Genomic DNA, 20,668 nt, shown 5'->3' with positions numbered 1-20,668 from the left:
TGAGATACATGGAGACCCATTGGGCTTTTTTTATTTTTTATTTTTATTGAGACAATTTGGATAATGGATTAAAAATGGCCCATTGAGCTTTGCCCTATTTTTTGTGCTCCCTCGTTCTCAAGCTCAGCCCCCTCGTATCACCTTCTACCTTTCGCGCCTTCCTGTTCTCGCTCAGTTTCTCTTCTCAGTTCTCAGTTTTGCTCTTCCTTATGTAATCTTCAGGTCTCCAAAGCTGCCGGAGTTTATTGCAGGTATTCTTATGTAATTCCGGTGTTTAATTTATTGGCCTTTCAAGCTCTTGTTCTCTTTCAGTTTCTGTTACACTCAATCCTTCTCGGAGCCATTATTTGAACCGAATATTGGAGTTGTAATTTCGTCATGTTTTGATGGAGTCTTCATCGTTCCTCACTAGGTTTACTACGTGAACTCAACTTGCCCCTAATGCCATACTGTTGCTTGTTGTTACTAGCATTGCGTTTTAGAGATGATACGGGGACGGCCCTGTAAATATTACCTCTCTGTGAACTTCAGGAATCTGGTGACGACTTGTACAGTCCCACTTGATCCTCCAGTTACTTCGAGTTCCTCTTCTGCTAGCGAACACAAGACTTTGTGCTATTCCTTAGTGGAGCAACTAATTCGTCGTGGCTTGTTTTTGCCGGCGCAACAAGTGATACAACGAATTGTAACGCAATCTTCTTCAATTTCTGAAGCTATTTCTATTGTTGACTTCGCTGCTGAACGGGGTTTGGAGCTTGATTTGGATACCCATGGTGTGTTTTGGCGGCAGCTTGTCTATTCTAGGCCCCAGTTGGCTGAACTGCTGTACGACAAAAAATTTACATTCAGAGGTGCTGAGCCAGATGCGTCAGTTTTGGACTCTATGGTAATCTGTTTCTGTAGGCTAGGAAAATTTGAGAAGGCACTGGCCTATTTTAATCAACTTCTGTCGTTAAATTATGTCCCAAGTAAAACTTCATTTAATGCTATCTTTCGAGAGCTTTGTGCGCAAGAAAGGGTTTTAGAGGCATTCGACTATTTTGTGAGAGTCAATGGAGGTGGTGTTCACTTGGGTTATTGGTGTTTTAATGTCTTGATAGATGGGCTATGCAATAAGGGGCATATGGAGGAAGCTCTTGAATTATTTGATATAATGCAAAACACTAATGGTTATCCTCCGTCGCTGCATTTGTTTAAGTCATTGTTTTATGGCCTTTGTAAGAGAAAGTGGTTAGTGGAGGCAGAGTTGTTGATCAGAGAAATGGAGTTTCGGAGCCTATATCCTGACAAGACTATGTATACTTCTTTAGTTCATGAATATTGCAAAGATAAGAAAATGAAAATGGCAATGCAAGCCTTTTTTAGAATGATAAAAATAGGCTGTGAACCAGATAATTATACATTAAATACACTGATCCATGGGTTTGTGAAATTGGGTTTAGTCGATAAGGGTTGGTTGGTATATAACCTTATGGCAGAGTGGGGAATCCAACCTGATGTGGTAACTTTTCACATCATGATTAGTCAGTATTGTCAAGAAGGGAAGGTTGACTTTGCATTAACGATTTTGAATAATATGGTCAGCTGCAACTTTTCTCCTAGCTTGCATTGTTACACAGTTTTGATTAATGCACTGCATAGGGATGATAGGTTAGAAGAAGTCAGTGAATTGCTTAGGAGTATCTTGGACAATGGAATTGTACCTGATCACGTGCTTTTCTTTACCCTTATGAAGATGTATCCAAAGGGACATGAACTTCAGCTTGCTTTAAATTTTTTGGAAGCCATTTTAAAGAATGGGTGTGGGTGTGATCCTTCTGTAATCTTAGCCAGTACAAAGTTACAAACATCAAGCAATCTGGAGCAAAAAATTGAAACGCTGCTGCAAGAAATTTTCAATAGCAACTTGAATCTAGCAGGTGTGGCATTTAGTATTGTCATTTGTGCCTTATGTGAGACCGAAAATTTGGATTGTGCTTTGGATTACTTCCATAAAATGGCAAGTCTTGGATGCAAGCCTTTGCTCTTTACTTATAATTCCTTGATTAAATGTCTTTGCAAGGAGGGGCTTTTTGAGGATGCCTTGTCTCTAATTGATCATATGCAGGAATGTAGTTTGCTTCCTGATACCACAACATATTTGATTATTATTAACGAGCATTGTAGGAAGGGTAATGTTAGCTCAGCACATTATATTCACAGAAAAATGAGGCAGAGGGGATTGAAACCGAGTGTTGCTATTTATGATTCAATAATTGGTTGTTTAAGTAGGAAAAAGAGAATTTTTGAAGTAAAAGGAGTTTTTAAGAAGATGCTTAAAGCGGGTGTGGATCCGGATAAGAATTTGTATTTGACAATGATTAATGGCTATGGTAAAAATGGAAAGCTTCTTGAAGCTCGTAAATTGTTTGAGCAAATGGTTGAGAACTCTATTCCACCAAGCTCTCATATTTATACGGCACTGATTAGTGGTTTGGTTAAAAAAAATATGACTGATCAAGGATGTTTATATCTGGGCAAGATGTTAAGAGATGGGTTTTCACCTAATTCTGTATTGTATAGCTCTCTTATCAATCATTACCTAAAGATCGGGGAGGTTGAATATGCCTTTCGATTAGTTGATTTGATGGAAAGGAGCCACATTGAACCCGATGTTATCTTCTATATCACATTAGTCAGTGGTATTTGCAAAAATTTAATTGTCGACAAGAAAAAATGGTTCCTGCTAGAGAAAGAGAATCAAAAGGCAAAAAGTACGTTGTTTCGTATGCTCCATGAAACAACTCTTGTTCCAAGGGATAATAATATGATAGTTTCTGCTAATTCTACTGAAGAAATGAAATCCTTGGCATTGAAGCTTATCCAGAAGGTTAAAGATGTATGCATTGTACCTAACTTGCATCTATACAATAGCATAATATGTGGATATTGTCGGACAGATAGGATGCTGGATGCCAATCATCAGTTGGAATTGATGCAAAAAGAAGGGTTGCATCCAAACCAGGTTACTTTCACGATTCTTATGGATGGTTATATTCTTGCAGGTGATGTTAACTCTGCCATTGGGTTGTTTAATAAGATGAATGTAGATGGGTGTATTCCAGATGAAGTTGCATACAACACTTTACTGAAAGGCCTTTCCCAAGGAGGGAGACTTTCTGATGCATTGGCACTCCACGTACAATGCATAAAAAAGGGTTTTCCCCAAGTATACTAGGTTATCGTAATTTTGTGAGGAATTGATGCATGGTAAACTCTTGCCTCACTGGAAAAGATGATCGGCCGTCTACATCCTGTGTGGAGAAAATCATTGCAGGAAGCCTGTTTTGCTTTTAATATAAAGCTTGAGAGGAGCACACATAAAAAGAAAAACCAAATAGGTATTTGGTGGATTCATGGATGAAATTAGATGGGTCATCATGGTATAAAATGCATATCAAGACAGACTCAGACATGACACAATCATTGAAAACGGAGGTTAGTGATGAAGATTCACATGGATTCTCTTTATTTCCCCTCTTAACCTTTTCCTGTTGCCTTTCTGGTCACTATTTTTGTACAAGTTTTTTTTTTTTCTGAACAAGACCTATCCAGTCAATATATATATATACATATACATATATTATTGCAGATGTTCATTTGTAGCTGTTTGACTTTAGCAAGATCCTTGTCTGCAACACTTTCCCATGGAAATCTTGGAATTTGCAATGTATAGGTAATTTGAATATTAACTTATTGCACATATGTAATTAAATTTTCATACCAACTTTTGGCTTATTACCTTGTACACGATGAACAGAAGTGCATGCCATGTAAATAATTTCTTACAAAAGAATAATAATAATAAATAAATGTTATTATGTTTCAGAACTCAAACAAAAGTAAGACATTATTTTACAAGTGTTTGACCTATGTCGGAGATCCTTCCTGATATCAAAGATGGACAAATGGGCTATGTTCAAAAGATATATAGAGGTTGTTTACGTCCAATCCCAAAAGACGATCTTTTATGGATGAGAGTTATCATTCGAACTTATAGGTTGGGTACTCTGGGCTGTGCATAAGAATTTCTTTGATAGGGCTATATGGGGCCTTGGTACCACAAGTGCTATACATTGTGGGAGAAGTTGATTAGCCACAAGATTGGGTTGGCAAATTGTATCGGGTTTCAGGGAGATACTTGTTGTAAATTGTCATAAGTTTTGATTTGATTTGGTTAGGTTATTTGGATTAGATTTGATTGGGTTATTTGGATTTGATTTGATTTGGTTATTTGGATTAGATTTGATTTGATTATTTGAATTAGATTTAGTCTCAGTCATATCGGAGATTTGATTCTGTAATGCTATATAATGAGAGAGTTCTCCCTCCATTCTTAATATCCATTCCTAACAAGTGGTATCGGGATTTGAGAGAGTTTTGGGTGTCACATCGTATTTGTTGAGTGACATATTGGTGAGAGACTTTGTAGTGTGAAAGTGAGGCATTCACTTGTAACACTTGGGTTTATTAGTGATTGATTGCTACTCGTGGATGTAGGGAAACTTCTTCTCTCCGAACCACGTAAATATCTTGGTGTCTCTTTGTGTAATTCCGTTCATTGTTGTTGTGAGTACATTTGTTCCGCTTTCGGCGCACAACAATACTTTGGTTGACCATCGCCCCTCTAGAACTAGAACCTTGTTGTGCTCTGGGCTATACAACACTACTTGCTAATAATCTCCTCTGCAATTTGATTGATATTTGTTTCATGTGAAACACACTTGGTCTTCTTCAAAAAAAAATTTTATGGTCTATTGTTCTTTGCATACTTATTTTATCTAACGCTTGGTTTTCATAAATTCAGTAAAAAAGTATAATTAAATTAAAGTATTGCCTCAAATTGTGGTACCAATTAAGTTTATTTTACGTAATTGGTAACCTTTACTTTTTTAAAATTCTAACCATGTAATACCCTCGTTTTGAATTTGTATATTCTTGAGCATGAAACAGCTAGGGGGAAATGTGCTTGCCAACATTGGCTTTTGATGTTTGCTATTTTACTCTTAGAGTTTAGTTTATATATATAGCTATTCTTCGGTTGTAATTGTGTTGAGAAATTCAATAATGAATTTTAGCTAGAGAGGCTTTCTCCTGAGATTTGGTTCTACTGAGATATTAATCCAAAAAAAAAAAAAAAAAAAAAACCGAGTTCCTCAATAGTGATTTGTAGTGTAATTGGAAATGGGTTTGTCGTTTGCTAGTTCTGATTTTATTAATGTAACTTTTCAATTTACATATATATGAGCTTGAATAATGATTTCTTAAATGTGCGTACAGAGATTAAAGAATCAAATGACGTGGTTATATTTATTTCAGAGGAAGAATGTAGAAAACCTATTCTCCAAGCGGAGTGAATGGGACCTCTGTCTGGCAACAATAACTGCCTTGCAAATGAAATTTTTGACGGTGAAAGGCGATACCTCCATTGAATTGCTTGTAACACGGTAACCTTTCCAGTCATTCTCTGGCTAGTTGATGAACAAGGAGGTAAGCTTTGTGGAAAACTGTTCGAGATTACTCCTTCCACGGCCTTCCCAAGTAGGTTTTCACTGTCTTCTCCATTTGTTTTGGTACATCTGTGGCCATGACCCTTGAATTGTGGATTGAAATGCCAGTATTCTGACCATTCATTGACCTTTTTGTTAAATCATGCAGTTCTGTAGAATAACTGCAGCATTGCCAAATATAAAATCTACAGTGCCGTAAATATAACACTACTTATAGAGCTGTCTTCGAAAATGGACATGAAGGGTTTCTTGATACCCTTGAAAGGCACAACGGTAGAAGACAGAAAGATCTGCGCCAGATCGGAGAGCAATTGCTTGATGGTTTCCAGGACCAGTGGTGTTCCGGAATGTGATGCCTCGGGCTATAAATCCTTCACCTGTCACCGCTGATTGTCTCAGAGTACAAGTATCTCTCGTTAAACATATACTCTTCACATTTTCGGCTTTTTGAAAAATAACCAAATTTTCGAGTTTTTTTGTATGAAAGTGGTAAATGTGATTTCATATTGCCATTTTTGGAATCTATAAAAGAAAGTGACAATGTATATTACTGATTGAAACTTGACAGCCATACGATGTATACGATGATGCATTTATGATGAAATTCGATAAATTTTGTTTTTGCTATTTTTATATTGATATTGACAAAGATGGCTGCCACTAATAATTCTATTCTCATTGGAAATGAAGGAAAGGAGAAAAGGAGAAAATTTCAAGCACCATGCCTTGGAATGGAAGAAAAGTAATTCTAGACGATAAAGTTGCCAGGTAGAGTTGATGGACTTGGAACGAGAAAAATATGTAGGTCGACATGTTATAATGTCATTATAATGGAGGAAAATGAGCTTATAAGCAGTAGTCAACCCAGAGAGAGTCTTACCAACAGTAGCAGAATTGAAAGGGGTGGAACCTCCTCCTATGTTACCAGTAATGAAGGTAAATCTCATTCCATTTATCTTGGTTCTGTCCGGATTTAGTGCAACTTTTTGCTAGTTTGAATTAGTCAAGATATTCGTAATCTGTCAATATTTGAAAAATATATTAGTTATGGAATATATCTTACATATTCGTAATCAGTTAGTATTTTTCTTTTTATGATTTGATTAGTAGTATATTTTATTTTATTCTCAAGATTTAGTTAGTTTATATTTTTCTTATTTGTAGGTATTAGTGGGTAGCTTCTATCCTATTTAAACGTTGTGAATATCAAATCATTTTTTCTTATTTGTAGGTATTAGTGGGTAGCTTCTATCCTATTTAAACGTTGTGAATATCAAATCATAAAGGAAAAATATTAACTGAATACAGAGTTAAGAATGAGAAATAGAATTGGGATCGAAGGTACAATCTTCGTTGATATTCACAACGGAATATATCTTACATATTCGTAATCAGTTAGTATTTTTCTTTTTATGATTTGATTAGTAGTATATTTTATTTTATTCTCAAGATTTAGTTAGTTTATATTTTCCTTATTTGTAGGTATTAGTGGGTAGCTTCTATCCTATTTAAACGTTGTGAATATCAAATCATAAAGGAAAAATATTAACTGAATACAGAGTTAAGAATGAGAAATAGAATTGGGATCGAAGGTACAATCTTCGTTGATATTCACAACGGAATATATCTTACATATTCGTAATCAGTTAGTATTTTTCTTTTTATGATTTGATTAGTAGTATATTTTATTTTATTCTCAAGATTTAGTTAGTTTATATTTTCCTTATTTGTAGGTATTAGTGGGTAGCTTCTATCCTATTTAAACGTTGTGAATATCAAATCATAAAGGAAAAATATTAACTGAATACAGAGTTAAGAATGAGAAATAGAATTGGGATCGAAGGCTCAATCTTCATTGATATTCACACCCTTTAAATATGATACAAGCTACCCATTAATACCTACAAAAAGGAAAATATAAACTAACTAAATCTTGAGAATAAAATAAAATATGTTACTAATCAAATCATAAAGGAAAAATATTAACTGATTACGAATATCTAAGATATATTTCATAACTAATATATTCTCCAAATATTAACTGATTACGAATATCTTGATTAATTCAAACTAGCAATAAGTTGCACTAAATTCTAACAGCCTCCCATAGTGCAAACTTATTTCTCAATAACTTCGAGAGCCTTACGAAAAACTTCAATTACTTGTAACCCCCTCTCTGTTACTTGTATAACAAACTCCCATTCATGTTCCTCTTCGCAGCTTCCTCTAGAGCCTCTCCTACTATCTTCTGGTTACCCGACCTGTCCTGAGCCACCTCAAGGTCCGACTTTGTTGATGACTGCAGTATGTTTCCTTCCCCAGGCCAGCTGAAGCATTGTTAATAGCCAAGCTGTTGCTTATCAGCTTTGTGACATTGTTCGATGTGATCAGCGGCAATACATAATCCGAAACATTAAGCTCAGCAAGCCCTGTGCGGCATGTTTCAAGGTTTGTTAGGGCAGTACTGAGCCAGGCTTGGATATCAAACAAAGTACATTTAGTAGATGAATCTAGAGCGTTGTTGAGCTGAAGGATGGTGTTTCGGTAGAGCTTCAAGCAATCAGCCAAAGCAAGCCTTTTCCTTCCCATTTTGGCACTTTGAATTGACACCCTTGGTGTGGCTTTCGGCACTCAGGGCTCTCTCCATGGCAGATTGGATGACCTTTGGGCGCAGCCTTGCTGCCATGGTTGAAAAAGTGCTCGCAGGTTGTAGGGTATGTGGTTTTTCCACACTACCAATCAATGTCATTAGAGGCTTGCTTGGGAAAGGCTGGTGAAGTCAGTAAAAAGAACTAAGAAACAAGAGCATCCCGAGACTACTCTCCATTGAAAGACCAGACCTTCCTTTCTTTGATGATGCTATGCTAGCTCACTCAGGTTTGGTTACGTGGGAAAGAAGAGACAGGTTGGCTGAGTTTGAACATGGAGAAAATAATGCAGTTTCAATGATCAAAGTCCGAAACTTCCATTCATGTGTCAAACATATATCTGCACCAGAACTCCTAACTTAGTTCTTCAAAAGAAGTACATGTCAATCATCGTTACACTATGTTCAACTTATAGAATTAGAATTAAATTATTTTTTTGACATTCATGCTAGTAGTTGGACCTGTATTGAAACTATGCTCTTTTGTGGCTTTGTGGAACGTAACAACGTTGTTGGAAGATGCGTCTGTTTCTCATTCGAACGCTCATTTAGTGTTACAAAATAAAATTATAATATTTAAAATATATAAGGGCAAAATTGACATAAATGGTAAATATATATACACACACGGTTGTTTGTTTGTTGTTTTAAGATATAGGGTCTGCAGAAAACCGCTATAACCGAGAAACCAAATGAACCATCCAGTTTGTACTGGAAGGAAGAATAACGCCGGTCGGAAGGCCCACTGGAACCGATGGCTCTGATTTTTCCTATCGCATGGTCGTCGACTCTCGTAAGTTCCCTCAATTTCTTCTACTAATTTCTGTTAGACTGTTGAGCAATCATGTATGACAATAAGTTGATTGATATGGATGAGAAAAACTTTTGTTTTCCTCTTTGTTTGGTCCTCATTGGTGCCATGTTTCTGCTCAGCTTTTGGGTTAGTGGAAGAGGATTTTCTAGCTCTTGTTTTTCAGGCATTGGAACAGGAAATGGGATTCATTTAGCTATTTTAATTGTCTTATTCAAATCAATTTCGGTTTTTCTGATGGGTTCTTCCAATTCTAGGATATCAAAAGGTTGCCAAGGGGAAATCTCGTTTCTACAACCTGATTTTAGCTCAGGTACATGCATTATATTGCTTTTACAGAAAATTTTGTGTACGTTTACTATCTGAATACTTATATTTACTTTCACTTGTAATGAAAAAAGCCTGAAACTTAACGAAGATTGATGACAGACAGTAGATAGTAGATGTCCTACAATGTCTAAAATGGTTGCCGATTTTTGTTTTCAAGATATAATTCACATTGTAATTTAGTAGCACAATGACGTGTATTAATCTAGTAAAAAACCAGTATCCTATTTATACATGCAATGAATTCTCGACTGAGTACATATAGGATTATTGTTCTGTTTCAAGAAATTGGAGTTAAACTATGATATAGAACCAGATTGCCCAGCTGCAAATGCTGTAGTCTCTATCCCATTTCCAGTCAAATCGACACTATGATGCTACTATTCTTGTGTCACAAATGTAAAGGCCATGCTTTTCAACAGAAGTGGATCCATTAATAGTTATGTTTGGATATAAGGAAAAAATTATTTAAAGCCAATAAAAATGGTGAGATATTTTCAATTTGATAGTAGTGTGATAAAGCCTCTATTCCTGTGAGATCCCACGTCGGTTGGAGAGGGGAACGAAACATTTCTTATATGGGTGTGGAAACCTCTTCCTAATAAACGTGTTTTAAAATCGTGAGGTTGACGACAATATGTAACAGGCCAAATCGGACAATATCTACTAGCGGTGGGCTTGGACGGTTACAAATGGTATTAGAGCCAGACACCAGGCAGTGTGCCAGCGAGGATATTGGACTCCCAAGGTGGATGGATTGTGAAATCTCACATCGATTGGAAAAGGGAACGAAGCATTCTTTATAAGGGTGTGGAAACCTCTCCCTAGTAGATGCGTTTTAAAACTGTGAGGCTGACGGCTATATGTACGGGCCAAAGTGGACAATATCTGCTAGCGGTGGGTTTGGGCTGTTACAGTTCCTGACTTCCTTGGATATCCAAGGACATCCAGATCGGTAATTTCCTAGTTCCTCTCACATTGTCTTTAATTGCTTGTGATATGAGTTAAATGTTTTTGTCTGCTGGAAGTTTGGTGCTGATTAAGGGTACCGTATGATTGTCACCTAAGTATCATGAAGGTCTATTGTCTGTGTGATTAATAAAGCTTTCATGAAATACTTGGTTCAATTTTTTCTTCAAGTTCTTTCGTCTTTGGTTTAACTGACTGGAATGCTTCCTAGTTCCTCTATTGAAATCAATGAACATTTATATCTACTATTTGAAATCAGACGAAACGAAGCTGGAAGAGTTTGGCGGTGACATAAAACCTCATATAATGATCTTATAATGTTTGCTTACCTTTGTGATGTTGGTTTTTACTACTGCAGGTTATTATTCACCTATGTGGAGTGGTATACTTGTTTATATTAACATCAAAGAAAGGTACTCTTGATAAACTTGCTATTTCATCTGCCATCACTGGTTTATTTTCGTTGTTTGTCGGAGAACTAGGTCGCTAGTGATACTCTAACCTTTTGCACCTATTTTCATACACATCTTTATATGTTTTAACATTAGTGGTTGATTATTTTCCAATGTACAGGCCGAAGGCACAGCCGTGCAAGCTTCATGAAAGTATATATGATTGCCTCATCTCTTGCACTCCTACTACTTCTTTTTGATGTCTCTCAGGGTAATTACACGTTTGAGGTATGGAAAACTAATCCATTTTCCGCTGTGCTGCTCTAAGAGAGAAATCAAATGGAAAGGTTATCGAGCAAGAGCTTAACTGGAATTGTTATGCATGTTGACTAGTTGAAGAAGCAATAGCAATGGAGACGATAAATTAAATTGGTGGGTAAAAATTTAGATAAGGATCCATCTGGGAGATCGCACAATGGTTGGATAGGAGACCGAAATATTGTTTATAAGAGTTTGGAAACTTCTCTCTAGTAGATGTGTTTTAAAAACCTTGAGCGGAAGCCCGAAAGAAAAAACCTAAAGAAGACAATATCTGCTGGCGATGGACTTGGGTTATTGTAAATGGTATCAGAGCCAGACATTGGGCGATGTACCAGCGAGGAGGCTGAGCCCCGAAGGGGGTGGACACGAGGCTGTATGCCAGTGAGGACGCTGGACCCTGAAGGGTGGTGGATTGTGAGATCCCATATCGGTTGGAGAGGAGAACGAAACATTGTTTATAAAAGTGTGGAAACTTCTTTCTAGTAGACGTATTTTAAAAACCTTGAGGGAAAGCTCGAAAGGGAAAGTCCAAAGAGGACAATATCTTCTAGCTGTGGACTTGGGCTATTTCACCATCTTTGTATTTCCCATTAATGAGCATGCCTTCTTCAAGCTTTTATAGTTGATGAGACTCTATAGATTCATTGTTAGCTTAGCTTTGTTACCCTTGGCATCTATACTTGAAAATGGTGGGAAGCTTCATTTTGATTGGCTGATTGTTTTTATAACTCTATGGCCTTTGATCACAGCTTCCATGTGGTAATGTCTGTTATGAATGGTGCTTTATTCTTCATTCTAACTGAGTTTGGACTCTCATGAACCATTTAGGGTATGGGGGATCTAAGTAATTGGAAGGCGAAAAAGCTCGAACTTTTCGAGATGATCCGCATTTGTCTTGGTGGGTTTCACATTACATAGGTTATCTTCATTGTTTTCATATTCATACGTAAGAACTAAGATTGGAATTCTGATATGTGTTCATACAGGGGCTCTGCCTCAGATATTTGCAACCAGCACAGTGATTTCCCTCGTCGGTAACATGTCTCTTCCAAAACGTGCCTCTTAATTATTGTGTACCAAACTGTTGTCCTTCTAACGACCAGGAAAGATCTCTCTACTGTTTCCTTCTGGATTCTGAATCCAAAAATCATGCACAAGAAGGCTTGGATTTGTCTTGTCTCTCTAAATCATTATTACAGAATGGTTTCACTTGGATGTTGAAATTGGTGGAGTAAAATATATAGGGTATAAACAAAATTTTCTGGAATTTTCTTTTTTGATGGGATTGACAATGATTGAACTCTTTTGTTGACATGCTTACAATACGCCTTCAATTATGCTGAATTAGTGTTCTTCAGCCCAAAAAATCTCTTCGAATCTACTTTCTCTTTTCTTTTTTGAACAATTAAAGTTGGCAGTTTATGCCACTTGCTTTTTTTAAATCATTTTGATTTTTATTTTTTGTTCACATGTTCTTGCTGTTCTTTGTGGACAGATTTTCGTTAATTTTTTGTTTAGTCTTCAAATCTCCCGTGAAAGAGATTTTTTTTTTATTTTTATTTTTGTCTTTGAAACTGTTTTTCTTTCCAATAATTTTGAATCACTCTGATTGTTTGGTTTATTTCATAATCATGAATAGTATTATACAGTTTTGTTTTATATTAATGCTTTTTATTTTTGAATTTGCAAAGATTGAAATTGCTAGTCAACAATTATCATTTTTACTTTGGAAAAATTTGACTTACATGGTTTTTTAATTGGATCGGGTTCTAAAATCTTTTGTAGTTCAATAATTACACGATGGAAATAAACCTATTGAGTTATAAATGATTTTACGCACATTCTTTTATTCCTTAAAAACTGACGTTTTTCAAGGTAATAGCTGTTTTATATTTTACCGTTAGCATACGAACAAAAAGATGATGTGACATTTCTAACCCTTTTTTTACCGACCCTACCTCCACCGCTACCCTTTACAATTGTTGGGACCCATTGTGCCTATGCTTTCACTATCGATCTCTCTCTCTTTCCCTTCTCTTTTTCTTTATTCGTTTTACTATTTTAATGTGATCCAAAATGGGTTCGTGTCGGATTAGCTAGTTGGTGAGACAACAACTTTTCAAGGTGATGGTCAGTAGCTAGTCCGACGAACAATAAGAGTCTGTTGCACCAAAGAAATAAGAGTCTGTCATGTGACAAAATGTGATTGAACTACTCGTAGACTACCTAATGCACCTCAAGTGCTAATGTAGAAGATAATGAATTCGATTTTTTCTCCGACCATCTTCACACTTAGTTAACTTCAATAAATTGAAAATACAATAATACATACCCCATGCCAATAATAATGCAAAAATAATTCAAACTTCCACACAAACCCTAATCAAACCTATTACTATGTATACAAACTAAGGCAAAACCTCCACTCCCTTAACTAAATATCATACTTACAGTTGCATTGAAATCTCACGCAAATTTAAGTATAGCAACACCAAATTCTAATGCAGCTCTGCAATCCGGTTGATCAAAGACAGAGCATTACTGGTCAACTGCGCAATGTTCACAATCCTCCTCCTAACCGCCGCCTTAACGCCGCCCTTGACAGCCTTCCCTTGAAACCCCTCACTACAAGTGGTCTCATCAGTGAGGGCGGCGCTGACCCATGTCTGAACATCGCTCATAACGAGATCAAAGTCATGGCCACGTAGCTTGGGCATCTCGGAAATGGAGCTGGCAAGGGAGTCAACAGAGTCACTGAGCTCTTCCAAACAGTCGTTAAGAGCAGAGACGTCTCTTGGAGGGAGGCCGTGGGCGTGGGAGAGCTTGAGGATTTGGGTGGCGGCGGACTTGACGGAGGAGAGGGTGACAGAGAGGGCGGTGGTGGCCAAAAGGCGAGGGCTTGTTTGGATGGAATTGGCGTGGATTGAAAGAGATGAGAAACAGAGTCGAGGGTATTTAGTGGAAGTGCAAGAAGTTCTTATGAACTGTGTGCTGCTTTGTGGAGTGATGGCTGAATGAATGAATGTTAATTGGAGAATTATTTGCACAAAAATCAAACTTTTCTTGCAAATTGAAAGACCCATCTCTTCTTCTTTTTTTTTTTCTGTCTCGAAATGGTTGGAAGGAGTGTTTGGAAGGAGTGATGCAGTGATTCAGGGAAATGGGGTTTGTATTTATAGGCCAATGGAAACGTTCTAAAGCGTTCTCTAGGTCCCCTGCATGCATTCATACACATAAAGCTCTTCGATCTGTTAAGGCCGTCATAATGTAGTTACCAATATTTATCATTAGATAATTTTTTAAATAATTTTTTAAAAAGAGAGGGCAGCCAGAGATTGCATAGCCGACAACAATGGTCCAAAACCATACAAATATCTTTTGCTTCAGATATTTTACTTTATCTTTATATTCTATTGATATGCACAGACAAAGATATTTGTGTTACACAATCAATCTGGTGGAAGCTTTCATGAATAATAAATTATATTTTTCTAATTTTTTCTAATTTTGCCCTTAATTAACTCTTAAATATTTACTTAAAATTATTCTCTTTCACGAAACACACTTCTTTACTTATAAAACTCCCTTTTCTTATACGTAACTCTTTCTTCTTTTTGTTGTCCGAACGTTTATCTCTTCTAAGTTGTTGAAAACAAGTGGTAGACGCTTCTACTAATGGAGTTATCAAAGACATACCATACATCGTATGAGATCTTAGATAGAATAGACTCCAACCATTACTTGTGTCCAACTAATGTAAAGAGTAATCTAGAAAAAAAAGAAAAGATAAAGAAAGTACTAAGAGTTGATGCTTTGACTTGTATCGATGCTTAATTAGTCTCGTGACTAATATAGATTATGATATTGAGACAAGGTTTAACGACTAATGCACCAATCAAGACAGTAACTTTAATGACTCGAGGGAGAGTTGAATCTTTTATATATTGTGGAGAGCAACTGTAGTTAGGCGAAGAGGTGCAATGTATTTAAGGCAAAGACATGCAAGTTGATTTTGTAGGGAAATGATAGATTTAATAAATTAATACTCAAAAGAAAAAAGATTTAAGATATTATTTAAATTCATAAATAATTTGTTTTTTTTTTTTTTTTTTTTTTTTTTTGGGCGTTTGCTCGATTAGATGAATGCGAGCGATGAGGAATAAGCTTTCTCTGTTTGCTAGGAGGGAAACTTGGGAAGGGTTAAGGTAGAAATAGATGGTTCAAACTTGGGAAGACTTTCTCTATATCATTCATTATTAAAGCGACAATGAGGGCCGAAGCTCGTATGGATACATTACTTCATTGTTCTATGTTATGTGAGACCTTGCACTATGTACATAATCTTTGAGAGTCATGAAGAGTCTTGCCAACCGCGGTAAGAACAAAATCAATAGTGTCGATTTTGGGAAACTCTACTTGACAAAGGGGTCAATTAGTTAGGACGATCTGTGATTGTTGTGTCGTCGTGGCCCAAACGAAAGTCAAAAGACACTTGAAAAGATCTTTAGGGAAAGAGATAGAACTCCCCGTATAAAGAGAAAGGAGGCAGATTGGTTAGAAGACCGAGGNTTTTTTTTTTTTTTTTTTTTTTTTTCTCTGTGGGACATTGATTTTTGCAACTTGATCACATGGATTTAGGCCCAAAAAAAAAGGACCATATATATTGAATTATTTTGAAAGTGGGCCCCTAAAACGACGCCGTTTGATATGTGAATGAAACGACGCCGTCTGACCACAAAAGACGTGATGGTCCGATGCGATGTCTATTTCATCTCATTGCTTTTGTTCTTTTCTTTTCTTTTTATCAATTTTTTTTTCATATAATTACTTTTATATTATAAAAAGAAATTAAACCATTTTTTTTATTTCATAAATTATGAAAATGACCTATTTAAACAATGTATTTTAATAATTTGTATGATTAATAAATAAATTTCTATCATATAAACTCTAGCTGAAATTTAAAATAAAAAATATATATATATTAAAAAAAGTTATAATTGGATATTATTAAAGTGGAAAAATGAGAAACATAATCTTGAGTGGATAAATAATACCAAAATTCAATGGATATATAAATAACGACAAATTTTCATTAATTTTGATGGGCCCAAAAAATGACGTGGAACCAATCAACGTCCGAATTTGGGCCAACCGTTTCCAACTTTGCTTTCTCGAAGGCTGCGTAGATTATTTTAAATTATAAAATATAAAGTCTAATTTGTACAACGTTTTATGTTTTTAAATCAATTTTAATCATTTGATTAATATTCTGATGAGAAGATTATAGATTTATATTGAAGGCGATAGATACTCATTTTCAATTAATATTCTCTTAAGAAACGTATTAATTTTTATTAATTATTGCACTTAAAATAGCCTTAATAGAAAGTGTTGTTATTAAATAATTTATGGGGTAAATTTATAAGATATTAAGAGAGATGATTAATCTTAAAATGAATAAAATAAAAAGGTGTGGTGTGACAGGTTTTGTTAGATGGACAAAAGCATTTAAGGTTATCATGTGTTGAAATTGCAAAATAATTCACTTCATTGTTCATATATATATATATATCCTATTCGAACCCCATGTGACCTGCTCAACCCGATCAAAACACCATTTAAAGCTACCCATTTTCATACATATACCTCTTATAATATATAGTTTTTTTTTTATGTTAATATTCTCTATTCCCACTACTTTAGTTTAATTTGTCTATTAATACATTATTCTTAAATTTTATGTTGTATCAGATTTCCTCAAATTAAGAAATTCTTAATGTTGAAAAATGTACCGTTGTTCCAATTAAACCCTTAAAATACAAGTTTATTACAATAAAATTCCAATTTTATACATCAATTTTTTGTTTTCTTCAATCAAATTGAAACGAAGTTATGGGTAGGAATGAGTTATCCATTTGTTTCTGAAAGATAGCTAGCTGACTCATGTGACTCGTAGATGTCTACTGAGATGGAGACTCGCACCATACCTTGAACCTAAAGTCATCTTATTTGTAAGGCATCATCTTGACTTGGAGTCGACCTTCTAGTTATTAATCAAGATTTTGCTCAACATTTGATCACTTGATACATTGTGCCAAAGTTAACGACAAATCCAGTACAATGTGAACATGATTTTATATGAATGGCAGAATTCACTCTATACGTTACTCCACAATAATAATCTTACCCAGTTTAACACTACCTTCAATCATGTCCTAACTTTAGAGTATATTAAACATAGACAACTTTGTATTAGTATTAAATTTCTCTCCAAGTCTCAATTTTAGTTTATAACCATGTTTCAATTTTAATAGTGGTCGGTACACGTGAAATTTTATATCAGTCAGAGAGAGGACAAAACATTTGTTATAAAGTTGTGAAACTGACTCTTTAATGAAATTTTGATATTTAGGGGATTAATAAAAATAAAAATTGAAAATGTGACTCTTTATTGACCAAAAACCCCTTTTGCATGCAAATACTCCATGTCTATAGTATCATGGAATGTTCGCGAGTAAATTGACCAAACTACCCTTGAAGGGAGCAATTAACGGAAACAGACCGTACTTTCAGTTGAGATACACCAGCGGTCCAGCGCGAGATTAGCAGCATTTGACGTGCAGTAAAGTGCACGTGACATGTGTGTTATACGCTGGATTGTTGGGGATTGTTTGACTTTTGGACGGTTTGATCCTCATATGCTTGACTTTTCTAATGGGGCACATGCCTCTTCCGTAGACCTGCACGCCTCAGATTCCTTCAACTTTAGCCTTTTTTATTTTGCAAATTTATTGGATTATTAGCATTGATAACATCAAATAAAATTCACTAAAAAAAATTAAATTTAAATTTAAAGAGCGATTTAATCTCAAGAATTTAGTATTTTTTAAAAAAATAAATCTCTAAAATGCATATTCCAATTTCAAATTAAGGACAGCAAATTTATCGCCGTATTTTCCTCCTTTCTTGAAAATAATTATTTCTACTTAGGGTCACTATTTTCTTTTTAAGATTTAAAATAATGAAATTTATTTTAAAAAGTCAAAGTCCCAAAGTAGTCAACATTCCAACTTTATCTGTTTATAACACCCATGCTTTAATTAACTCACATGTAAACTCATTTTAATCAACAAATTTCCTCATAAATATCGTTTATAAAATTAAGTTTTAAAAATAAAATAGTTATTAAATTAGATTAAAAGTATTTGGAATTAATATTTACATAATGTTTGTAACCCTCATGTTTTTGTGGGTGCCTATAAATATAGCAATTATCTCCATAACCTTCATCATAAAAATAACACGACCCTCATAGATTCTATACGCAGAGATATAATGAAATCCTTGCTAATCCTTTTCTTCTTCATTTTAACTGCCACATTCACCACCTCCGCCGTGCCTTCTTCTCCCTCCGCCGTGCCTTCTTCTTCCTCCGCCATTCAGCCGGTGAAACCACACATCAAAAAGGCCTGCAGGCCGACGCCATATCCACGCCTTTGCGAGACCGCGCTCTCCTTATATTCTTCACAAACCAAAACAACCCAACAAGAGCTTTGTAGGGCTGCCGTGGTTTCTTCCCTCAAAGCTGCACAAAACGCCACCTCCATAATCTCCAAATTATCTCGCCGGAAGGTGTCGCCCTATGAAGCCGAGGTCATCGGAGATTGCATCGATAATCTCAAAGACTCCGTCTACGAGCTTCGTAGAGCTACCACTGCTATCAAAAGTTTGAATCGTGCTAACAACGTGGAGTTTCAGGTTGTTAATCATAAACTTTCAATTTCATCCGATTACTTTAAATTAGATTCTAATGAATATGTTCTTAACCAGTTGAGTAGTATCAAGACGTGGTTGAGCGCGGCAGGGACCGACATTGTGACATGCACCGATGGGTTGAGCGGGGGCGCGGGGTGGAAGGTGAGATCGACGGTGAAGAAAGAGGTGAAGAAATGTAGTGTGAATGTAATAAGGCAGACTAGTAACGCCTTGTCTCTCATTAGCAACTTGAAGTACAAATGATGAGGTGAGTTTTAGAAGAAACATCGTGAGAAGATGTTTGATGAATGAATTATTATGATATATAGTTGCAGCTTTTAATCTTGTTTACAACCCTTTTAAAACTATATAATATAATTTCATTAAAACTATATAATTGAGTCATTATTATTGTATGCTTTGGATTTTGAGTAAAGTTATAACTTTATGTTATATCAATTAAAAGAATTGATGATATCAACACTTTTTTTTTTTATTTCTCTTAATAAAAATTCAATTTTATTTAATTCTAAGTTATTAATTAATTATTACAACTTTTATTTATAATTTGGATACGATGTACCACCGATGAAGATACATATTAATCCTATTTATTGAATTTGTAGATTAGATAGTGTAACGGCCTAAGTCCACCGCTAGTAGATATTGTTCGCTTTGGCCCGTTACGTATCGTCGATAGTCTCACGATTTTAAGATGTGTTTACTAGGGAGAAGTTTCCACACCCTTGTGAGAAATGTTTTGTCCCCCTCTCCAATCAATGTGAGATCTTACAGTCCACTCCCTTAGGGCGAACGCTGACACATCGTCTGGTATATGACTCTGATACTATTTCTAACAATTCAAACCCACTACTAGCAGATATTGTCCGTTTTAGTCTGTTACGTATTGCTGTTAGCCTCACGGTTTTAAGATGCGTCTATCAGTGAGAAGTTTTCACACTCTTATGACGAATGTTTCATTCCCCTCTCCAACCAACGTGGGATCTCACAATCCACCCCTTTAGAGCCTAACGTCCTCACTAGCACACCATTAGTGGTCTGACTCTGATATCATTTGTAACAGCCCAAGTCCACAGCTAGCATATATTGTCTACTTTAGTCCGTTAGTATTACCGTCAGCCTCACGGTTTTAAAACGTGTCTACTAAAGAGATGTTTCCACATCTTTTTAAAGAATGCTTCATTGTCCTCTCTAACTAAACGTGAGATCTCACATATAGACTCAAATATTGAATAGAGAGAAGATCAAGATCGCTATTAGCTCAACCACGCTCTCGGTTGCCCGATGAAGGAAGCTAAGCAATGATCGTTTGAAGCTCGCATAAAGCAACTCATATAAGTTGAACTCTGACGCTTCTTTTACCATGTGAGTGGTGGAATTAGGAGCAAAAATGGTCGTAATTCCATTGAGCTATGAGGTTTACTAGTTTTGTGGGGCACGTCGAAGATGTTACTCTGTTGGGCACTGTTATTACAGCTGAAGAAGCATAGATTTGCTCTTTTTAGGTCGAAACAAATACAATGATTCTTTGGACTCTACTTGAAGGATGAGACCCTTTCAACAACCAAATTTAAGCTTTTGTTATGCTTTCTATCAAGCTAAACAGTCATCGACGGATTAGAATGGTAATTTGTACATTACTCGCTCAGTTATATTGAATTGATTAGTGCATATAGTAAGGATATTGAATTGATTAGTGCATATAGTAAGGATATTGAATTGCATATAGTAAGGATATTGAATTGATTAGTGCATATAGAAAGGAGATCTCATGATTTACCAAAAACTGTAACGGACAATTTTGGTACAAATGATGAAACTTATCACATTCACAATAGTTGAGAGAAATAGAGATATTATGTGTTAATTGTAA

At 35.7% G+C, this 20,668-nt stretch overlaps 3 protein-coding genes and 1 pseudogene across 6 annotated transcripts; 2 read left to right on the top strand and 2 right to left on the bottom strand.

The window, feature by feature from the left end:
• The first annotated feature begins 117 nt into the window (after nt 1-117).
• Nucleotides 118-12,291, top strand: LOC111430647 (pentatricopeptide repeat-containing protein At5g62370). Of its 4 annotated transcripts, XM_023066980.1 has the most exons (11): nt 3,213-3,477; nt 3,632-3,715; nt 5,359-5,580; nt 5,698-5,955; nt 6,240-6,485; nt 7,770-8,989; nt 9,265-9,320; nt 10,662-10,785; nt 10,877-10,983; nt 11,845-11,914; nt 12,003-12,291. In XM_023066980.1, exons 6-11 carry the CDS (start codon nt 8,974-8,976, stop codon nt 12,080-12,082), a joined length of 453 nt encoding a protein of 150 aa, XP_022922748.1. In that variant the 5' UTR covers nt 3,213-3,477; nt 3,632-3,715; nt 5,359-5,580; nt 5,698-5,955; nt 6,240-6,485; nt 7,770-8,973; the 3' UTR covers nt 12,083-12,291. The 4 variants fall into 4 exon arrangements, with proteins under 4 accessions (XP_022922746.1, XP_022922745.1, XP_022922747.1 ...); XM_023066978.1 differs by lacking the exons at nt 9,265-9,320; nt 10,662-10,785; nt 10,877-10,983; nt 11,845-11,914; nt 12,003-12,291 and adding an exon at nt 118-251 and having other exon boundaries at nt 413-3,477; nt 7,770-8,731; XM_023066977.1 differs by lacking the exons at nt 9,265-9,320; nt 10,662-10,785; nt 10,877-10,983; nt 11,845-11,914; nt 12,003-12,291 and having other exon boundaries at nt 118-3,477; nt 7,770-8,731.
• On the bottom strand, nt 7,729-8,235 carry LOC111430732 (annotated as a pseudogene).
• A 1,008-nt stretch (nt 12,292-13,299) lies between the features above and the next one.
• On the bottom strand, nt 13,300-14,164 carry LOC111430716 (21 kDa protein-like). The gene has a single exon (XM_023067104.1). The coding sequence runs from the start codon at nt 14,097-14,099 to the stop codon at nt 13,515-13,517; it is 585 nt and encodes a 194-aa protein (XP_022922872.1). The 5' UTR covers nt 14,100-14,164; the 3' UTR covers nt 13,300-13,514.
• Nucleotides 14,165-18,315: 4,151 nt separating this feature from the next.
• LOC111430766 (pectinesterase inhibitor 4-like) lies at nt 18,316-19,111 on the top strand. Its single transcript, XM_023067169.1, has 2 exons — nt 18,316-18,777; nt 18,850-19,111. Exons 1-2 carry the CDS (start codon nt 18,355-18,357, stop codon nt 19,036-19,038), a joined length of 612 nt encoding a protein of 203 aa, XP_022922937.1. The 5' UTR covers nt 18,316-18,354; the 3' UTR covers nt 19,039-19,111.
• The last annotated feature ends 1,557 nt before the right edge of the window (nt 19,112-20,668 follow it).

This window comes from Cucurbita moschata, unplaced genomic scaffold (assembly GCF_002738365.1).
Source record: "Cucurbita moschata cultivar Rifu unplaced genomic scaffold, Cmos_1.0 Cmo_Scf00034, whole genome shotgun sequence".
Classification (NCBI taxonomy): Eukaryota; Viridiplantae; Streptophyta; class Magnoliopsida; order Cucurbitales; family Cucurbitaceae; genus Cucurbita; species Cucurbita moschata.
Note: the sequence above shows the minus strand (reverse complement) of the source record. Positions and strands in the feature narration are given on the sequence as shown.

Coding starts and splice junctions, on each gene's coding strand:
- LOC111430716 (XM_023067104.1), bottom strand. CDS start 14,099: ATGGGTCTTTCAATTTGCAAGAAAAGTTTGATTTTTGTGCAAATAATT.
- LOC111430766 (XM_023067169.1), top strand. CDS start 18,355: ATGAAATCCTTGCTAATCCTTTTCTTCTTCATTTTAACTGCCACATTC. Junction 18,778..18,849: donor CTAACAACGTGGAGTTTCAG/GTTGTTAATCAT, acceptor GTTCTTAACCAG/TTGAGTAGTATCAAGACGTG.
- LOC111430647 (XM_023066978.1), top strand. CDS start 485: ATGATACGGGGACGGCCCTGTAAATATTACCTCTCTGTGAACTTCAGG.